Source organism: Crinia signifera, chromosome 6, assembly GCF_055691185.1.
Source record: "Crinia signifera chromosome 6, ASM5569118v1, whole genome shotgun sequence".
NCBI lineage: Eukaryota > Metazoa > Chordata > Amphibia > Anura > Myobatrachidae > Crinia > Crinia signifera.
In genome coordinates, this window is record NC_139222.1 from 47,406,152 (window position 1) to 47,425,658 (window position 19,507).

At 48.3% G+C, this 19,507-nt stretch overlaps 1 protein-coding gene across 1 annotated transcript in view; it reads left to right on the forward strand.

Annotated features, from left to right (window-relative positions):
• The window catches only part of SMTNL1 (smoothelin like 1), a 72,367-nt gene that overhangs the window by 47,768 nt on the left and 5,092 nt on the right, over positions 1-19,507 (forward strand). Inside the window, exons 3-5 of the mRNA XM_083146123.1 lie at positions 42-147; positions 8,028-8,179; positions 18,330-18,503. Coding sequence (XP_083002249.1) covers positions 42-147; positions 8,028-8,179; positions 18,330-18,474 — 403 coding nt within the window. The 3' untranslated portion in view covers positions 18,475-18,503. The remainder of the gene's footprint in view (positions 1-41; positions 148-8,027; positions 8,180-18,329; positions 18,504-19,507) is intronic.

Below are 19,507 nucleotides of genomic sequence, written 5' to 3' on the forward strand. Positions count from 1 at the left end.
CCAGGTTACATATCAGGTCATGATTGTGGGGTTTCTTGCAGGGTGGCCACTTCTGGGATTCGTGTGCAAAGGTCAACAAGCTGTGGTGCGGGTGCTGTAAAGAATATGCTGCTAGAGTGGTGCCGAGCAAAGACTCGGGGGCGTGAGGTGAGAATTTGTAAAGTATTTCTGCTTCCAATGGAATCAGCTCCAAAGCCTACCATAGAAAGAATAATGTTAAATTAAAAACAAAAGTTAGTATTTGAATTGCCTGTGCGGGATTGTTGCTCATTTACCTTACATATGATTGGAAGGCATTTTACCTTACATATCTAATGACTGGAAGGCAATTGCTTTCATTAAGCTGGGTATACACTACTAGATATACAGATGTAACCCCTATCATGCTTGCAGGGGCTGGCGATAGAATCGCCAGCCCCCGCCAACTGCCAGACTCCGCCAGCTGTTGGAAGGGGGCGTGTGCACGAGACGCTCGCGCACCCCATTCCAACCGAGCTCCCCGCTGCCGTCCACCACCTCCCCAGACCCCACCGCCTCCCCGAACCCCCCCTGAACCTGCCTGTCTCCCTGAAGCGGAGATGGGCAGGGTTCCACCTCCCTGCCGCTTACTGATTGGGACACGCGTCGGCAATGAATGAGAGGGGTTCCATCTGTATCTGTAGATCAATAGATGGATAGATAGATGGATCGTCTGCATATTCTCCATGCACACTTCCCGATTCATCATGATTGACATCAACACTGGGCTGACGTATACAATGAGCTGTCAATCACTGGCTGCTCCTGCAGCAGTTGCACGGGCGGGTGGCAGTTCGTTCATACATACAGAACAATGGCACAGCCGACGTGATATATCTGTGAATCTCTCTCTATATATATATATATATATATATATATATATATATAGAGAGAGAGAGATGGTACACACTGGCCGACGGTACATGTATATATTGGCCAATATATCGGCCAGTGTGTACTCACCTTTAGTATCATCTTGGAATATCTGTGAGCTAACTGGTAATAACCCTTGATCAGAGTTAATGGATCCAAAATATGACACTCTCTTGGGGCCAGATTCTCTAAGCTTCAAAAATGATAAAATAGAGAGTGATAAACAGTCAGCCAATCAGCTCCTGTCTGATATTTTTCAAACACAGTCTGTGACTTCGCAGGTAGGAGCTGATTGGATGGCTTTTTATCACTCTCCATTTGATCATTTTTGAAGCTTAGAGAATCTAGCCCTTAGTGAGGATGTACTGAGAAAGTACAATTTTGTATGGTTGAAGGAAACCAATGAATCTATAAGATACTATAAAGTTGCTCACAGTTTTCTGACAAAAAGTCTCTCCTGTATAGAATCATAATTGAGAGATTTAAGCAGAAACTCATAGATTAGAGTACATTTTAACTGTCTTTTGTATCAGCAGTGGAAGTATGGCCAGCTTATTACAAGTATAGGTGATTAGGTCGACAGTCAAAAGGTAGACCACTATTGGTAGACAGTTAAATGGTCGGCACATCAAAAAGGTTGACATTGTCAAATTGTCGACACATACAAAAGGTCAACATGGAAAACGGTTGACATGAGCTTTTGACTGTTTTTTGTTGTCTCTGTCGAAATAGTGTACCATGGCCCTTATTTAGATCTGATTGCAGTACAAATTTGTTCTCAAAATGGTCAAAACCATGTGCACTGCAGGTGGGGCAGATGTAACATGTATAGAGAGAGTTAGATTTGTGTGAGTTATTTTGTTTCTGTGCAGGGTAAATACTGGCTGCATTATTTTGACACTGCAATTTAGATTTCAGATTCAACACACCCCACCCAAATGTCACTCTCTCTGCACATGTTACATCTGCCCCACCTGCCAGGGGCGGATCCAGGATAAAATGACAGGGGGGGCACCATGATAAAAGAGGGTTTAGGTGGGGGAGGGCCAGTGTTAGTGGTGCCAGTGTACATGCTAAGAGAGCGGCAGAGAGAGGGTGGCAATGGGATTAAAGATAGGCCCTGGCATTTAAAGTGCACAGGCCCACCATGGCAACAAAAGTGAAGGATGTAGTTGTGCGCACGCCGAAGGCGCGCTCTGGAAAAGGGGTGTGGCCACTCAACAGGGGGAATGTCCTTGTGTGTAGTGTACCACACCATATACAACTTCTACACATTATGCAACAAAATACTAGACCCCATTATCCTTGCCCCTTACACATGATGCCAAATGGAATGAGCCAAAATTCAAACAATGCCACACGGATTGAGCCCAAATTCACATAATGCCACACGGATTGAGACAAAATTCACATAATGCCACATGGATTGAGCCAGAATTCACATAATGCCACACAGAATAAGACCAAATTCACAATACGCTTCATAAACAGGGACATTGTCCACCAAAGGCGCGCATTAAACATTTACACCATAATGTCCATTACACGTTAAGTTACACGGCATGATGTCCATTATGTATTATGCCAAACACCATAATGCCTATTAAAAATTATGCTACATACAGTAAGTGCTGCTTATCTACATGCTCATTGCCAAGGGTTCCATGCTCATTGCCAGAGGTTCCATGCTCGTTGCCATGTGGGATTACATGCTCATTGCCAACAGGGAATACATGCTCGTGGTAAATGGGGGACAGCCGCCGCCAGGCAGAATTGATAGCCACTGAAAGTGGCAGAGCCTGGCTGTATTCCGAGCACTGCAGGTCCCAGCTATTTGAAATAATACCCATTTCACACCAGAAAATGCGTTCCCAGGTTGGCCCCTTTTACACCAGCCTAGTCCCTGCATTTTCTGGTGTGAGGGGGAGAGAAAACCACCCCTCCCCCCCTTTAACCAGTTATCTCATTTAACTGGCTATATCTTCGGAATTAACTGACCCATTTACATAAGACAAGTATCATATTGAAGAACTTTTGAGTGGGCTTTGAATGATTTTGGTCCAGTGAAACTGGAACGTTTGGTTCCAGAGTAATCTGCCCTCAAAGAACATGAACAGCCATGAAATTACATTTCAAAAATAAAAAAAATCGATTTACATGCTATATCTCTGGAACCCATTGACTGATATGGACCATCCTGGTATCATATTGAAGGCCCAGCGATTTGGAATTGAATGACTTCAACAACAAGCTCCTGTGATGTCAGGGGGGGAACTGGCAGCCGTCGGAACCGGGTGGGGGTCGGAATTGACGGTTCCCATATTATCCTATGGGGAAAAAATGTTACAGCTTTGCCAGGCGATATCTCCGGTTCCCGGGGGGCTAGAGACATGGGGCTGGGCTCGTTGGAAAGCTCTGGTCCTCATCTACAAAATGAATGACAGGGGGGGCACGTGCCCAGGTGTCCCCCCCCTGAATCCGCCACTGCCACCTGCAGTGCACATGGTTTTGCCCATTTTGAGAACAAATTTGTGCTGCCATCAGATCTGAATAAGGGGCCATGTCCGCTCACATGGGTGGCTCAGCTCGCCATGCTTTGGGCACGATGCCTTGCTGTGCTCGTCACACTATCATATTCTCCCTCTATGCCCACTGGGATGGTAAAGTATAAAAAGGTTGGTAAAAAATCCATGAATAACTCATGTTGACCTTTTTCGGTACTTGTTTCCTAGCACGGCGCCCGTCGGGTTTGATCGCATACCTTAAGTTAAGGTACTTAAGGTATGCGATCGACGCGATGGACGCGATTTTCTGTCAATTACCAGCCTTTATTGCCGGCAATGAGAAAATCGCGTTGGTCGCGTCCATCGCATGCCGTTATAATGGCATGCGATGCCAGCAACGTGATCAACGCGATTTTCCCATAGAGATCAATGTTAAATTAGCTGTCAAAGGCAAAATCGCATTGATCGCATGCTATTATAATGGCATGCGATGCGATCGACGCGATTTTACATAGGGAACAATGTAAAAAGGGCCAATGTGCCAGATTTTTGATTGTATATGCCCCCTTATGGGTATTAAGTATGGTAAATGTTCTCCCATTGTTAACGCCACCCCAATATTGACGCCAACCCGAAGCGTGGGGCGGCGGTACGTGTCCTCCGACCTTTTCATACCCCCACTATCCACGTCGGCGTGGAGTTGATTTTATAAAGTGTGGCGAGCCCGAAGCGTGGCGAGCAAAGCTAGCCCCGCGAGGGGACGGCCGATATGGCTAAGGTGGACAGGGTCAAAAGGTTGACATGAGTTTTTCACATTTTTTTGCTGACATGTGCCGACAGGTGGTATTTCCTGCCCTACCATCCAATAAGGCACTAAGGGAGAATATAATAGTGTGCCCGAAGGGGACACGGTGCACTTTTTCAATGTCCATGTCAACTATATTGACATTCGGGAGAAAAAAGTGAAAATCTCATGTGGACCTTTTGACCTTCCCATTATCGACCTAATGCTTGTGTCAACCTTTTGACACTGTTGACCTTTTTCATGCGTAGACCTAAGCCCTGTCGACCTTTAGGTTGACCCAATGTATGTGAACCTTAATTTGGTCAACCCAATGACCCATGGTCAGTCTAAACAAAAAATAGAACCTTTGAGTGTCGGCCATGTCTATGTCAACCTTAAGCTTGTGTCTGTCAACCTTTTTGTCATTGTTGACACAAGGTATATCGACCATTCATAGATGTCGCCCTAGTCACTGTTGACCAATAGTGGTCGACCTAATGACTGTTGACCTAGATATTGTTGAACAAGGGGCTGGAGACGCGTCCTCCGACCTTTTCATACCCCCAATGTGGGGTGGCGTTAACAATGGGGGGGGGGGCATTTAACATAGTCATTACCCATCAGGGTGGGTGTACAATCTAAAATCGGATCTGGGGGGGCATTTAACATTGGAATCAGGCATCTGGGTGCCTGTACAATTAAAAATCGGGTACAATCGCGTTGCATCGCATGCAATCATATATGTGCACCGGCCACTTTTTGGGTTTTGGGTTCTGATTACCTTGAGGTTTTGGGTTCTAATGGGTTTTGGCAAAACACCTCCTAAGTGTTTTGTGTGTGGATTTTTTGGGTTTTGGGTTATGATTTTTTTGTTAAAAAAGCATAAAAACTGCTAAAATCGCAGAATTTGGGTGAGTTTTTTGCTCCTACGCTATATTAACCTCAATGACATTAATTTCCACTCATTTACAGTTTATTCTGAACACCTCACACCTTACAATATTGTTTTTAGGGCAAAAGGTTGCACCGAGGTAGCTGGATAACTATGATAGGCCACACAAGTGTGCGGCACAAACACTAGACTGATATGGCACACTTAGCATACCCTCTAGGCTGATACTGCACACCTAGAATTACCCCTGGACTGATATGGCACAGGTAGCATCACCCCTAGACTGATACGGCACACCTAGCATCACCCCTGGACTGATATGGCACAGGTAGCATCACCCCTAGACTGATACGGCACATTTAGCATCACCCCTGGACTGATATGGCACACTTAGCATTCCCCCTAGTCTGATACGGCACACCTAGCATCACCCCTGGACTGATATGGCACAGGTAGCATCACCCCTGGACTGATACGGCACATTTAGCATCACCCCTGGACTGATATGGCACACTTAGCATCCCCCCTAGTCTGATATGGCACACCTAGCATCACCCCTGGACTGATATGGCACACTTAGCATCACCCCTGGACTGATACGGCACACTTAGCATCACCCCTGGACTAATACAGCACACTTGGCAGCACCCCATGAATTATACGGCAGACTTGGCTCACCCCAGGAATTATTTGGCAGACTTGGCTCACCCCTGGACTGATATGGCACACTTAGCATCACCCCTGGACTGATACGGCACACTTAGCATCACCCCATGACTAATACAGCACACTTGGCAGCACCCCATGAATTATACGGCAGACTTGGCTCACCCCAGGAATTATTTGGCAGACTTAACTCACCCCTGGACTGATATGGCACACTTAGCATCACCCCTGGACTAATACAGCACACTTGGCAGCAGTCCATGAATTATACGGCAGACTTGGCTCACCCCAGGAATTATTTGGCAGACTTGGCTCACCCCTGGACTGATATGGCACACTTAGCATCACCCCTGGACTGATATGGCACACTTAGCATCACCCCTGGACTGATACGGCACACTTAGCATCACCCCTGGACTAATACAGCACACTTGGCAGCAGTCCATGAATTATACGGCAGACTTGGCTCACCCCAGGAATTATTTGGCAGACTTGGCTCACCCCTGGACTGATATGGCACACTTAGCATCACCCCTGGACTGATATGGCACACTTAGCATCACCCCTGGACTGATACGGCACACTTAGCATCACCCCATGACTAATACAGCACACTTGGCAGCACCCCATGAATTATACGGCAGACTTGGCTCACCCCAGGAATTATTTGGCAGACTTGGCTCACCCCTGGACTGATATGGCACACTTAGCATCACCCCTGGACTAATACAGCACACTTGGCAGCACCCCATGAATTATACGGCAGACTTGGCTCACCCCAGGAATTATTTGGCAGACTTGGCTCACCCCTGGACTGATATGGCACACTTAGCATCACCCCTGGACTGATATGGCACACTTAGCATCACCCCTGGACTGATACGGCACACTTAGCATCACCCCTGGACTAATACAGCACACTTGGCAGCACCCCATGAATTATACGGCACAGATGGCGGCACCCCTGGACTGTTACGGCACACATGGCGGCAGGCATGGATTTATACGGCAGACAAATTCCTGCAGTAAAAATAAAAATTTGTATTCTTAATTATAAAAAAGAGCAGCACACCTTACTTAGCAACACCCCATGAATTATACAGCACTCTTGGCTCACCCCTGGACTACAGCGCATTTAACAGCCCTTGCAGTAAAAAAAAAAAAAACCTTAATTTTATTTTCATTAAAAAAAAGGGCAGCTCCCCTGGTCTGATATGGGACACATGGGGCACCCCTGGAATTATACGGCACACATGCGGGCACCCCAGGACTGATACAGGACACATGGGGGCACCCATGGAATTATATGGCACACATGCGGGCACCCCTGGACTGATACAGCACACATGTGGGCACCCCTGGACAAATACAGCACACATGTGGGCACCCCTGGATGGATACAGCACACATGCGGGCACGCCTGGACTGATACGTGACACTGGGCAGAGCAGCTGGACTGATATGGCACACTTAACACCCCTTGCAGATTAAAAAAAACAAACACCTTTTTTTATTTCAATTAAAAAATGGGGGCAGCTCCCCTGGACTGATACGGGACACTGGGCAGCACAGCTGGACTAATTCGGGGCAGCCCTGTAGTAAAAAAATAAATAAATTCAGAGATCCCTTTAGATGTCCCCCACAGTGGTCCCATATAACAAAGCCCCCTTTAGTAGTAGCCTTAGTAATGCCCCCTTAGTAGCTGTTACCTGAATATGTTTCCCCCTCAGTAGTTCCCCCTTAGTAGATGTACAACAGTTCCTGCACATGTAGTTCCCCCTTAGTAAATGTATCTTTTGTTAAGCAGCCCCCATAAATGTATAGCTTCTATTAGTTCCCCCCTTAGAATGTCCTCCACAATGTTATTATTGTCCCCTTTCCCTGTGCGCACAGACAGCACGGACACATCCGTGCTGTCTGACTCCTACATGCCGAATGAAGATGGCGCCGGAACAGGATCTTATATAGATCCGAATCCGGCGCAGGGTGATGACGTTTGACCCTCGTTTTGGACCCGGGAAGATGGCGGCGACCACCGAACTCCCTGGATCCGGCCTCGGATCAGGTAAGTCCGTGGGTGTTCGGATCTCTAGGATCCGAACCCTCTCATCTCTAATCATATCGCATGCGATGCGACACGATTTTTTGGTTGTACAATGCCCTGCGATGGAAATCGGGGGTGCCGTGATAATACACAAGTACCCCTTATTCTGAAAACAGCAAGTAACTACCGTGGAACTTATCATAGTTATATTCTGACTTTACTTTATTTTCTATCTTTTACTTTTAGGGGGTAGACATCCAGAATTTCTCAAGCAGCTGGAGTAGTGGACTTGCGTTCTGTGCTCTCATTCTGGCCTTCTTCCCAGATGCTTTTGACTATGACTCTCTTGACCCCAAGAACAGAAGACAGAACTTTCAGCTGGCATTCAGTACAGCAGAGTGAGGAAGACAGTTTGGAAAAGAGTGGTAGAGGTAGCATGGTGGAGGCTTTAAAGGAGCAAAGACAGGATGATTGGGAAGAGAAGATTGATACTTAAGTGTGTCAAATGGGATGTAATCCAGTTGTTTGGTAACATACCCAAAGGATCTTGTCCCAAATATGGGGCCAAGTTGGATAGTGCTGTCCATTCAGAGGTCAGACAGAATCTCATTTTTCCAGTGACCATAGGTATAACAGTAACTAGCTGAAAGCTGTAGTGATTAATGGAAAGCCATAAATACAGTATGATGATTAAATAACATGTACACACATATAAGGATATTTTGTGTGTAACATCTGATGCTACAGCCCATGGGGGGGGGGGGGGGGTGCTGAAACTACTATTTGTTTTGGGCTATGCTGCCGTTTGTGACAAGGCTTGCATATAAAGGGTGACGCCAGCGGCAGCCCTGGAAGCACGGTCGGCGGCATAGCCAGAGGGAAATCTGGACCGGCCCACCGGGAAATGGCCCGGTCTCCCGGGGGGCTAATCCGCCTCTGGTTGAATGGTAAGAGTTCAGCTCAACTACTCCGTGGCTGCCACACAGCATGGTGCGATTTGTAGTTCTGGGGCCGCCTGTTAGGGGGGTTCTGCCTGATCTGTGTCCCTCAGGGCCGCCTCCTCCTCCTCTGTGTGTGTGTGTGTGCTGTCTGTCACTCACCGAACAGAAGTATACTGTACACACACAGCTCACACCCAGGTGGACTACAAGTCTCAGTATTCCAGCCTGCCTGGAGTAGTAGTCCCAAACACACAAAATGGCTCAAATGCTTCAGTCTCCCTGTACCTCCAGACTGGGGTTGCCAATTCCAGGGCATTTTTTTAAATTCTGGAATTCGGAATTGAAAAATGCTCAATCCCAGAATTAGCATCCCTAATTTAAAAAAAGAATGTTGTCGTCCCCCCAACCGACCACCATGTACAATTACAATTACCTTACTGGTCTGGCAGGTGGTGTGGTCAGGGTAGCGGGGCAGGTGATGCAGCCGGGGAGAGGCACCAAATTTCCCCGATCGGCGATGGGGAAGATCACGGCAGGGATCAGCGGTGCAGGTGCCCCGCCTCAACCCGGCGTACTATTGTCGGGTGGAGCATTGGGTAGGGGGGAGTGTGCGACAAGGGGGGGGGGGGGGGTTGAATGTTGGTGCTGACAGATGGTGGTAAGCCAGTGTTACACCCCTGGAGGCACCACTGTCACACACACCTGCATCAGTGTCATGCCTGGAAATTTTCCAGGAGAGCCCGATTATGCAGCACAGCTCAGCCCAGGAAATTTCTGGCCGTACCCCCCGAAGTTGTTAAAATGGCACCCTGTCCTTTTATTCCCCTCCAGGGCTGTCCACAACCCATTTGAATCATAAATAAATTTGAATGAGGTTAAAAAAAATAAAAACATTAAAGACAGAATTGGTGCAATTTTCAGGCAATTAGTTGCTGATAAAAACTGTACACTGAGCAATATGGTTGCTTAGCAATATATTGCTGAGAGATATTAAGTCAAAACTTCTCTGAGCATCCAAATTGCACCATGTGTACACACAATCACTTTAAGATGTTGACCAAAAAGATATTGATATTTATCAGGGCTTATTCATGTTTTACAAGCAGTTCAACAAAAGTGGCCATGAGAAACCTGATTTGAAAATGCATGTAGCCATAGGGATCATTGTGCATTATAATCAATGGTACTGATGACCCCCTTTGAAGAATAAATAAATAAATATATATATATATATATATACATAAAACAGCAACAGAGACCGGCATCCTACCACAAGCTTCAACGCCGCAATCCTTTGCTGGGTGCCCTTACTAATAATCATGCAGATATCCAGGGGAGGTACGGCACTCTCAGTCAGAAAAAAAACGCTTTACGCTGATACCCTGTTTTAAAGCGTTTTTTTCTGACTTAGAGTGCCGTACCTCCCCCGGAAAATCTATCTGTATATATATATATATATATATATATATACTAGGTGATTCATCGCGCCCTACGGGCGCTCTTCACACCGTCGTAAGGGGCTGCGCCCCCTTAATTTGTGAACGTTTGTATATGAGAAATATGGTTAGAATTGTATGAAAGATGCCCTGTATTGCAACTTAGGTGTCCGCGAATCGCGGGAGGGGGGGTCGCGGAGGGTGCCGCGAATTGCAGGAGGGGGGGTCGCCGCGAATTGCAGGAGGGGGGGTTGTGGGGGGGTGGATGCTGCGAATCGCGGGAGGGGAGGGATTGCAGAGAATCGCGGGAGGGGGGTCGCGGGGTGGGTTGCCGCAAATCGCGGGAGGGGGGTTACGGGGGCGGGGGTTGCGGCGAATCATGGTAGGGGGGGTCGCGGGGGGTGTGCCGTGAATCACGGGAGGGGGGGTCACGGGGTGGGGTGCCGAGAATCGCGGGGGGGGTGTGTGTGTGTGCCGTGAATCGCGGGAGTGGGGGTTGCGGGGGGGGGGGGTGGGGGGGGTGACGCGAATCGCCACAAGAAAAAATCAACACAGAAAGGTCAACACATGTAAATGTTGACATAAGTGTGGCACTTCATTGGTGTCTATGTCGACACATGAGAATGAATATGAAAACATTCAAAAAATGAAAAAAAAAACTTCAAAAACTCATGTCAACCTTTTTCATTGTCGACCATAGCCATGTCAGTGTTTTTCATGTGCAATTTAATTCTGGAGCTGCCGCGAATCGCGGGGGGGTGCCGCGAATTGCGAGAGGGGGGGTCGCGGGGGTGGGTGCCGCGAATCGCGGGAGGGGGGGTTACGGGGCGGGGGTTGCGGCGAATCATGGGAGGGGGGGGTCGCGGGGGTGTGCCGTGAATCACGGGAGGGGGGGTCACGGGGTGGGGTGCCGAGAATCGCGGGGGAGGTGTGTGTGTGTGTGCCGTGAATCGCGGGAGTGGGGGTTGTGGGGGGGTGTGACGCAAATCGCCACAAGAAAAAATCAACACAGAAAGGTCAACACATGTAAATGTTGACATAAGTGTGGCACTTCATTGGTGTCCATGTCGACACATGAGAATGAATATGAAAATATTCAAAAAATGAAAAAAAAAACTTCAAAAACTCATGTCAACCTTTTTCATTGTCGACCATAGCCATGTCAGTGTTTTCCATGTGCAATTTAATTCTGGAGCTGCCGCGAATCACGGGGGGTGCCGCGAATTGCGGGAGGGGGGGGTCGCGGGGTTGGGTGCCGCGAATCGCGGGAGGGCGGGGTTCACAGGGGTTCCGGTGGGGGGTTGCCGCGAATTGCGGGAGGTGGGGGGTCACGGGGGGTGCAGCGAATCGCGGGAGGGGGGGTTGCAGGGGGGTGTGACGCGAATCGCCACAAGAAAAAATCAACACAGAAAGGTCAACACATGTAAATGTTGACATAATTGTGCCACTTCATCGGTGTCCATGTTGACACATGACAATGAATATGAAGAAATTCAAAAAATGAAATAAATCTTCAAAAACTCATGTCAACCTTTTTCATTGTCGACCATAGCCGTGCCAGTGTTTTGCATGTGCCATTTAATCCTGGGGCTGCCGCGAATTGCGGGGGGTGCCGCAATTTGCGGGAGGGGGGGGGTTGCGGGGGGTGGGTGCCGCGAATCGCGGAAGAGCGGGGTTCATGGGGGTTCCGGTGGGGGGTTGCCGCGAATTGCGGGAGGGGGGTGGTCGCGGGGGGGTGCCGGGGTGCCGCGAATCGCCGGAGGGGGGGTTGCGGGGGGTGTGACGCGAATCGCCACAAGAAAAAAATCAACACAGAAAGGTCAACACATGTAAATGTTGACATAAGTGTGGCACTTCATTGGTGTCCATGTCGACACATGAGAATGAATATGAAAATATTAAAAAAATGACAAAAAAACTTCAAAAACTCATGTCAACCTTTTTCATTGTCGACCATAGCCATGTCAGTGTTTTCCATGTGCAATTTAATTCTGGAGCTGCCGCGAATCACGGGGGGGTGCAGCGAATTGCGGGAGGGGGGGTCGCGGGGGTGGGTGCCGCGAATCGCGGGGTTCACAGGGGTTCCGGTGGGGGGTTGCCGCGAATTGCGGGAGGTGGGGGGTCACGGGGGGTGCCGCGAATCGCGGGAGGGGGGGTTGCGGGGGGGTGTGACGCGAATCGCCACAAGAAAAAATCAACACAGAAAGGTCAACACATGTAAATGTTGACATAAGTGTGCCACTTCATTGGTGTCCATGTCGACACATGACAATGAATATGAAAAAATAAAAAAAATTAAAAATAAATCTTCAAAAACTCATGTCAACCTTTTTCATTGTCGACCATAGCCATGTCAGTGTTTTGCATGTGCCATTTAATCCTGGGGCTGCTGCGAATTGCGGGGGGTGCCGCGAATCGCGGGAGGGGGGTCGCAGGGGGGGTGCCACCAATCGTGCAAGGGGGGGTCGCGGGGGGGTTCTTTTTGCCGCGAATCGCGGGAGGGAGGTCGCGGGGGGGGTGTTTTTTCCGCGAATCGGGGGGGGGGGGGTGTCACGGGGGAGGGTTTGCCGCGATTCGCGGGAGGGGGGGGTCGCGGGGTGGTGGTTATGCCGCAAATTGCAGGAGGGGTCGTGGGGGGGGTTCTTTTTGCAGCGAATCGCGGTAGGGGGGGTCGCGGGTGTTTTTGCCGGGAATCGCAGGAGGGGGGGGGGCGCGCGGGGGGGGGGAGGTTTTGCCGCAAATCGCGGGAGGGGGGCGCTCACCTAATGGCTGTGGAGTAGCAGTGCTGGGCAACATGGGAAGGCAGTGGGTGTATGGCACTGTCTGTGGGCTCACTGGGCTGGTTCTCTATCACATACCTCCCAACATGACCCTCTCCAGGAGGGACACAATGCTCTGTTTCTAGACTTCCCCTTAATGTATGATTGCCATCACCTGTTTTAAACAGGTTAATTTCTCAGAAAGGTGTTCAGCACAGATGAAGGCAATCACACATTAAGAGGAAAGTCCAGGAACAGAGCGTTATAGACACAGACACCCACTTTGAGTGACAGATGTAGCCAAATATATAGGAGATATATATATATATATATATATATATATATATATATATATATATATATGATGAGGAGCAGACTCTTGTTTCGCGCAACCAATTTATTGGTTCTTAAATCTAGGCTGCCGGACTTACAAGTACCCCTGTTGGATGGGGAAAAGGAGAATGTTGATAGCAGTCGTAAGTTGGCGCCCTTGTTCAGTCCTTTAGTTATTGGGTCTCTATAGGCCTTTGACAAACTTCAAAGTAAAATAAAAGTAAAGTCCAAAGTTTATACACATTTATTAAAAAGTCTCTTATTCCAGACCATAAAAAGTTCAATAGTGCATTCCAGATATTTCAAATCTATCTATCTATAAATATAATAGATATATAGATATATAGATAGATAGATATCAACTAGGGATGTGCACTGGCCACTTTTCGGGTTTTGGGTTCTGATTACCTTGAGGTTTTGGGTTCTAATGGGTTTTGGCAAAACACCTCCTAAGTGTTTTGTGTTTGGATTTTGGGTTTTGGGTTCTGATTTTGTTGTTAAAAAAGCATAAAAATGGCTAAAATCGCTGATTTTTTTTTTTGCTCCTACGCTATATTAACCTCAATAACATTAATTTCCAATCATTTCCAGTCTATTCTGAACACCTCACATCTCACAATATTGTTTTTAGGGCAAAAGGTTGCACCGAGGTAGCTGGATAACTATGCTAAGCCACACAAGTGTGCGGCACAAACACGTTGCTCATGTAAGAGTGGCACTGGAGCGGCAGACAGGATGGCAGTTTAAAAAACTAGGCCCCAAAAAGACCCCTATCTGGCTTGATCGTGCACCGTTTACCATGTGCAGCTAAGGAGCGGTAAACATTTTGTGTTGGCACCAGACAGTAGATACGACAGTATTAGACAGTGAGCCCCAGACCAGACGGTAGTTACGGCAGTATTAGGCAGTGAGCCCCAGACCAGACGGTAGATACGGCAATATTAGGCAGTGAGCCCCAAAACAGACGGTAGATACAGCAGTATTAGGCAGTGAGCCCCAGACCAGACGGTAGATACGGCAGTATTAGGCAGTGAGCCCCAAAACAGACGGTAGATACGGCAGTATTAGGCAGTGAGCCCCAAAACAGACAGTAGATACGGCAGTATTAGGCAGTGAGCCCCAAAACAGACGGTAGATACGGCAGTATTAGGCAGTGAGCCCCAAAACAGACGGTAGATACGGCAGTATTAGGCAGTGGGCCCCAGACCAGACAGGTAGATACGTCAGTACTAGGCACCAGACAGGTAGCTAAGACAGTACTAGGCACAAGACAGGTAGATACGTCAGCAATACTAGTATGTGCACAGGCAGAATTTATAATAACTAATTTTATTATTAGGTACTGCTTGGCAGTGGCCCTCAGTGGCACGTCAGTGCACCAGCAGCTTGGAATTATTTTTTACAGTCCCACACAGCACAAGTATTATTTTTTATTTAAATTAGATATAGCAGCCTAGTATGTAGTTGTACTACTAGGTAGGTACACTTATGCAGTAACACTGCCAGTGGCAACAGTGGACTGAGTAAATAATACTGGCAACCTCTATTCACAGTATTCAGTGCAGGCAGCACCAGTGGACTATATATAATTCAATTAATTAAGTATTAATAATATAGCAGCCTAGTAGGTAGAGAAAATAAACTACTAGGTAGGTAGAGAGGAGACAGTAGTACTACAAGTACACAGTTAGACTACACAGCAGCAAGTTTGCGTTCAAGGTCAAGGTCAAGGTCAAGTCTAAGCCCCAGCAGCAGCACCAACACACCCTCTCCCAACCCACTACTAGACTGGAGTGAAGATGGCAGGCGCGGCAGCCGCTTTTAAAGCCTCGCGAAATCCGGCTCCGGGAGATGACGTTCTGACCACGCGGACGGACCCGAGACAGGCGGGAATCTCCGAGCGCTGCTCGGAACCAGGCTCGGAATTATGATGTCCGTGGGGGCTCGGATCTCTGGAATCCGAGTCTGCACATCTCTAATATCTACATAGTTGCCTACCCTCCACTGCAGGAGACTCCCTGAAATAGTGTAATCTCCTATCTCCCGGAAGAGTCTAGCAATCTCCCTGATTTTTTAGGAAAAAAAAAAATCAGAGATGTATACATTAATCTGAATCATCAGTGCAATTTCCCTGCATTGGTTATAAAGCACAATGATCCCTATGTATGTTGCCAATCCTGTGATTGAGATCGGTGGAATCCCAGGATTTGGCCTTAAAATGCGCAGTAGAATGCCGGGCAGCATCTGAACTCACGGCAGTGCACAGCATGATGTGGTCAGAGGTCACGCAGCCGGCTCCCCTGCACCACAGCTCTCAAATTTTGGGCCGCTTTCCAGGTCCAGCTCACTGCTGGGCATAGGTGCCGATTCTGTGGGTGTACAAGGGCCCGAGCACCCACGGAAATTGATGAGCACCCACGGGCCCGAGTCCTGCTGCTGGGCCACCATATTAACTTGCTAATTTGCAGCTGCAGCACCCACATCGCCGGACCCGCCACCTGGGAAACAGTATGCCGGGAAGAGTGTATTCTGTCCGCGGAGTTCCTGCACTGTGGGGGCATTTATGTACCTGCACTGTGGAGGCCTTTATGTACCTGCACTGTGGAGGCATTTATGTACCTGCCCCAGCACAGAGGAGACAGTAGTACTACAAGTACACAGTTAGACTGTCCTCGTTGCTAGGGAGAGCCCACCCTAAGCAGAGAGGAGAACAGAGTACACAGCAGCACTGAGTGAGACAGCCCCAGCGAATAAAATAATTACAGCACAGCACACCAGAGGTAGACCGCACAGAGGAGACAGTAGTACTACAAGTACACAGTTAGACTACACAGCAGCACTGAGAGACAGCCCCAGCGAATAAAATTTTTTGCGTTCAAGGTCATGCTCAAGTTTAAGCCCCAGCGGCAGCACCAACACACCCTCTCCCAACCCACTACTAGACTGGAGTGAAGATGGCAGGCGCAGCAGCCGCTATTTAAAGCCTTGCGAAATCCGGCGCCGGGAGATGACGTTCTGACCACGCGGACGGACCCGAGTCAGGTGGGAATCTCTGAGCGCTGCTCGGAACCAGGCTCGGAATGATGATGTCCGTGGGGGCTCGGATCTCTGGAATCCGAGTCTGCACATCTCTAATATATATATATATATTTTTTTTGGATTAATTTTGTTTTTTAAATTGCTAAAATCATGTAGAGTAATTTGGGCCTGTTTCTGTTCCTACAGTATTGTATTATGAAGCGTAATAACATTTGTCCATAATTAAATTGCATATTAAATATGTATTAGATTAGAGAAATAACCAATAAAAATGCTTGTTAATGCAAAAAAGATTGCCACCAATGTTCCCCATTGGAAAATAAAAAAGCCTGTAAGGAAAAGAAATGTGGTGCAAGATGGAATTATCCTTGGACCCACCATACACTACATATTAAAAAAAGACATGCACAATTTAACAAGTCATGTACTTCAGCAACAGGAACTGCACTTTTGGGGCTAAAATACTTGGTTTATTGGGCCCCATAAACCAAGCTACCAATGGGCCTAAGGCGACTAACAGTGTTGTTATTCATGGTCACATTTGGAACATGTCAGCCAGACATCCCAATACTCTCTTTAGGGCAGCTGTGGGGAACCTTTTTTGTGCCAAGGGCCGTTTGTATGGAGAAAAAATCCTTTGGGGGCCATATGTAAAAATTTCTCTTACAAATTATCCTGCTGCAGCCGTCACACGCTTTGGCGGCTGTCGCTAAATAGGACTGACAGTCTCCGGCTGCTGTTAATTAAGAGGAATCTCGTGAGAACTACAACCTCTCATGAGAACTCTCCTGTACTTGACTCCTGACAAAGCCGCTGGGCAAGCCACTCAAACCACCTACGGGGGCCGCATACGGCCCCAGGGCCTGAGGTTCCCCAACCCTGCTTTAGGGATTTGTGAAGTTTGTTCCTTAGCCTGAAGGCCTCCATACACCCAAATGAGTTTGGACCCAACCGTCCAATCTCGACTGGTAGTGTGAAAGCGAGTGTGCACATTGTGTGCACACGATTGCACGATGCACACGCCCATGGGTCTTGAGGTTGGCCCTTAGATGAGACGTGCTGCACTTCTCATCCATCGGCTCTCATTGCAATTTAACTAGATTAGATTAGATTCAACTTTAATGTTATAACCTCAAACATTATTGCAGCCTAAGCTATTATCGGGGTGCCGGACGGGGTCCCGACAGTCGGGATTCTGACTGTTAAAACACAGACAGACGGGTTCCCGATGGCCACCCATAGAGGTCGAATAGAATAGGTGGCGAGCCACCGAGCCTGCAAGGGGCTTTGTTGCGCTCGCCATGCTGTCTGAGTCCGGCTGACGTCGGGCTAATGACTGTCGGGATCCCAACTGTCGGAACCCTATACCATACCACTATTATTGAACTACTGTGTATGCACATGTAAACTAAGCCAGCAATGGATAGTCATCGCTGGCTGTTCCCAAGATGATTGACCTTCCCCAAAAAAACACATTTTGTAAACTAAAAATGCAGACAGGCCCAGCCATGGGGAGGGTCACTGAAGTCAGCATTGGCCTCCATCTCACCGTGGTTATCGCGGCTTCTGGGGAGATGGTCCAGGCTTACTCAGCGGCTGTGTGCATGGCTGTGAACTTATTCACAGCCATGAACAGGGACAGGGGGAGACTATGGCGGGGCAGCGTTCACCTGATGCATTCCAAACATTTGCAGCCCAGCATTAAGGTCTGAATTCTGCCCACAGTCACAATGCTGCAGCGCACACCTCCATACCGCATAGAGATTGTCCACAGCCATATGCATGGGCCCTACCATATATAAAATGAACAGTTTTAACATGTAGATAAAGACCCAGCTTCAGTCCAACACATACAACTCTGAGGTCTTGAAAGTGTATTTCATATAGGGTCCACTGTGTTATATGTATACTTTTTCCTTATTTTATAGCATTTCTATTGTTCGGTAAATGGTTTGCTTATATTATTGATCACACACTACGGATGCTCTCATGATCTTACTAATAGCCTCATCTGTAATACTTACTGTTCATCCTTTGCAGGAAGCATGCTGACTGCCCTCCTCTCCTGGATGTAGATGACATGGTGCGTATGAAGGTTCCAGACTCAAAATGTGTTTACACCTATGTGCAAGAACTGTACCGCAGTCTGGTTGCTAAGGGACTTGTGAAAACCAAGAAGGCATGAACTGACCAAAGATTGGCAATGAAGGAAAAGTAAGATTATTATCCATTATTCATGACTAAACCAGGGAAGCTTGGGGTAGAGAGTACTCTCCATATGGACCCAGGCTTGTTGAAGTGGCCAGAGTCAGGCAGAGAAAAGAGAGAGTACTTGTGTAGTTTCACGGCGCCACCGCGCGCACAGTCTGTTTGAAACTTGGCAGCTTGCCATACTCTGTGCGCGTGCCGCTCTAGCTGTTCTCAGCGCTACGTTATCAGCGTAGCGTGTGCCGCTCTAGCTGTTCTCAGCGCAGCGCTATGTTAGCATAGCGTCTAAATCCGTCTAAATCCAGATTCCCTGCGACACCCTGGCACACCGCTATCAAAGGGGGTGAATTTAGACGCTAAAGCGTCTAAATCCAGACTCCCTGCAAGCCGCTAAGAAGGGGGGGTATCTGGATTTAGACGCTAAAGCGTCTAGATTTAGTAGGGTGCACTGTGCAAAACACTCTTAAACCTGTTCACAATGACACTAGTCGACGTAACAGCAGTCGACCGTGTTAATTCCACTATCCACGCCAACCTGAAGCGTGGCGACCGCAGCTAGCCCGCGAGGGGCAGTGGTACGCATCCTACGACCTTTTCATACCCCCACTATCCACGTCGGCGTGGAGTTGATTTTGTAAAGTGTGGCGAGCGCAGCGCGCCACCGAGCCTCGCGAGGGGACGCGGATACCTGTGAAGCCTGCAAGGGGACGCGGATACCTGTGAAGGTATCCACGTCCCCTCGAGGGCCTCGCCACGCTTCGGGCTCGGTGGCTCGCTGCGCTCGCCACACTTTATAAAATCAACTCCACGCTTTAGCGTCTAAATCCAGACTCCCCCTTCTTAGCGGCTTGCAGGGAGTCTGGATTCAGACACTTTAGCTCCTAAATTTTAGCGTCTACATGGGGGAAACCCCCTTTGATAGCGGTGTGCTGGAGTGTGTACTTTAGAAGCATCAGCGGTGTGCCCGGGGTGTCCACTTTTACATGCCCCCGTTGTCAGCGGTGCGCAGG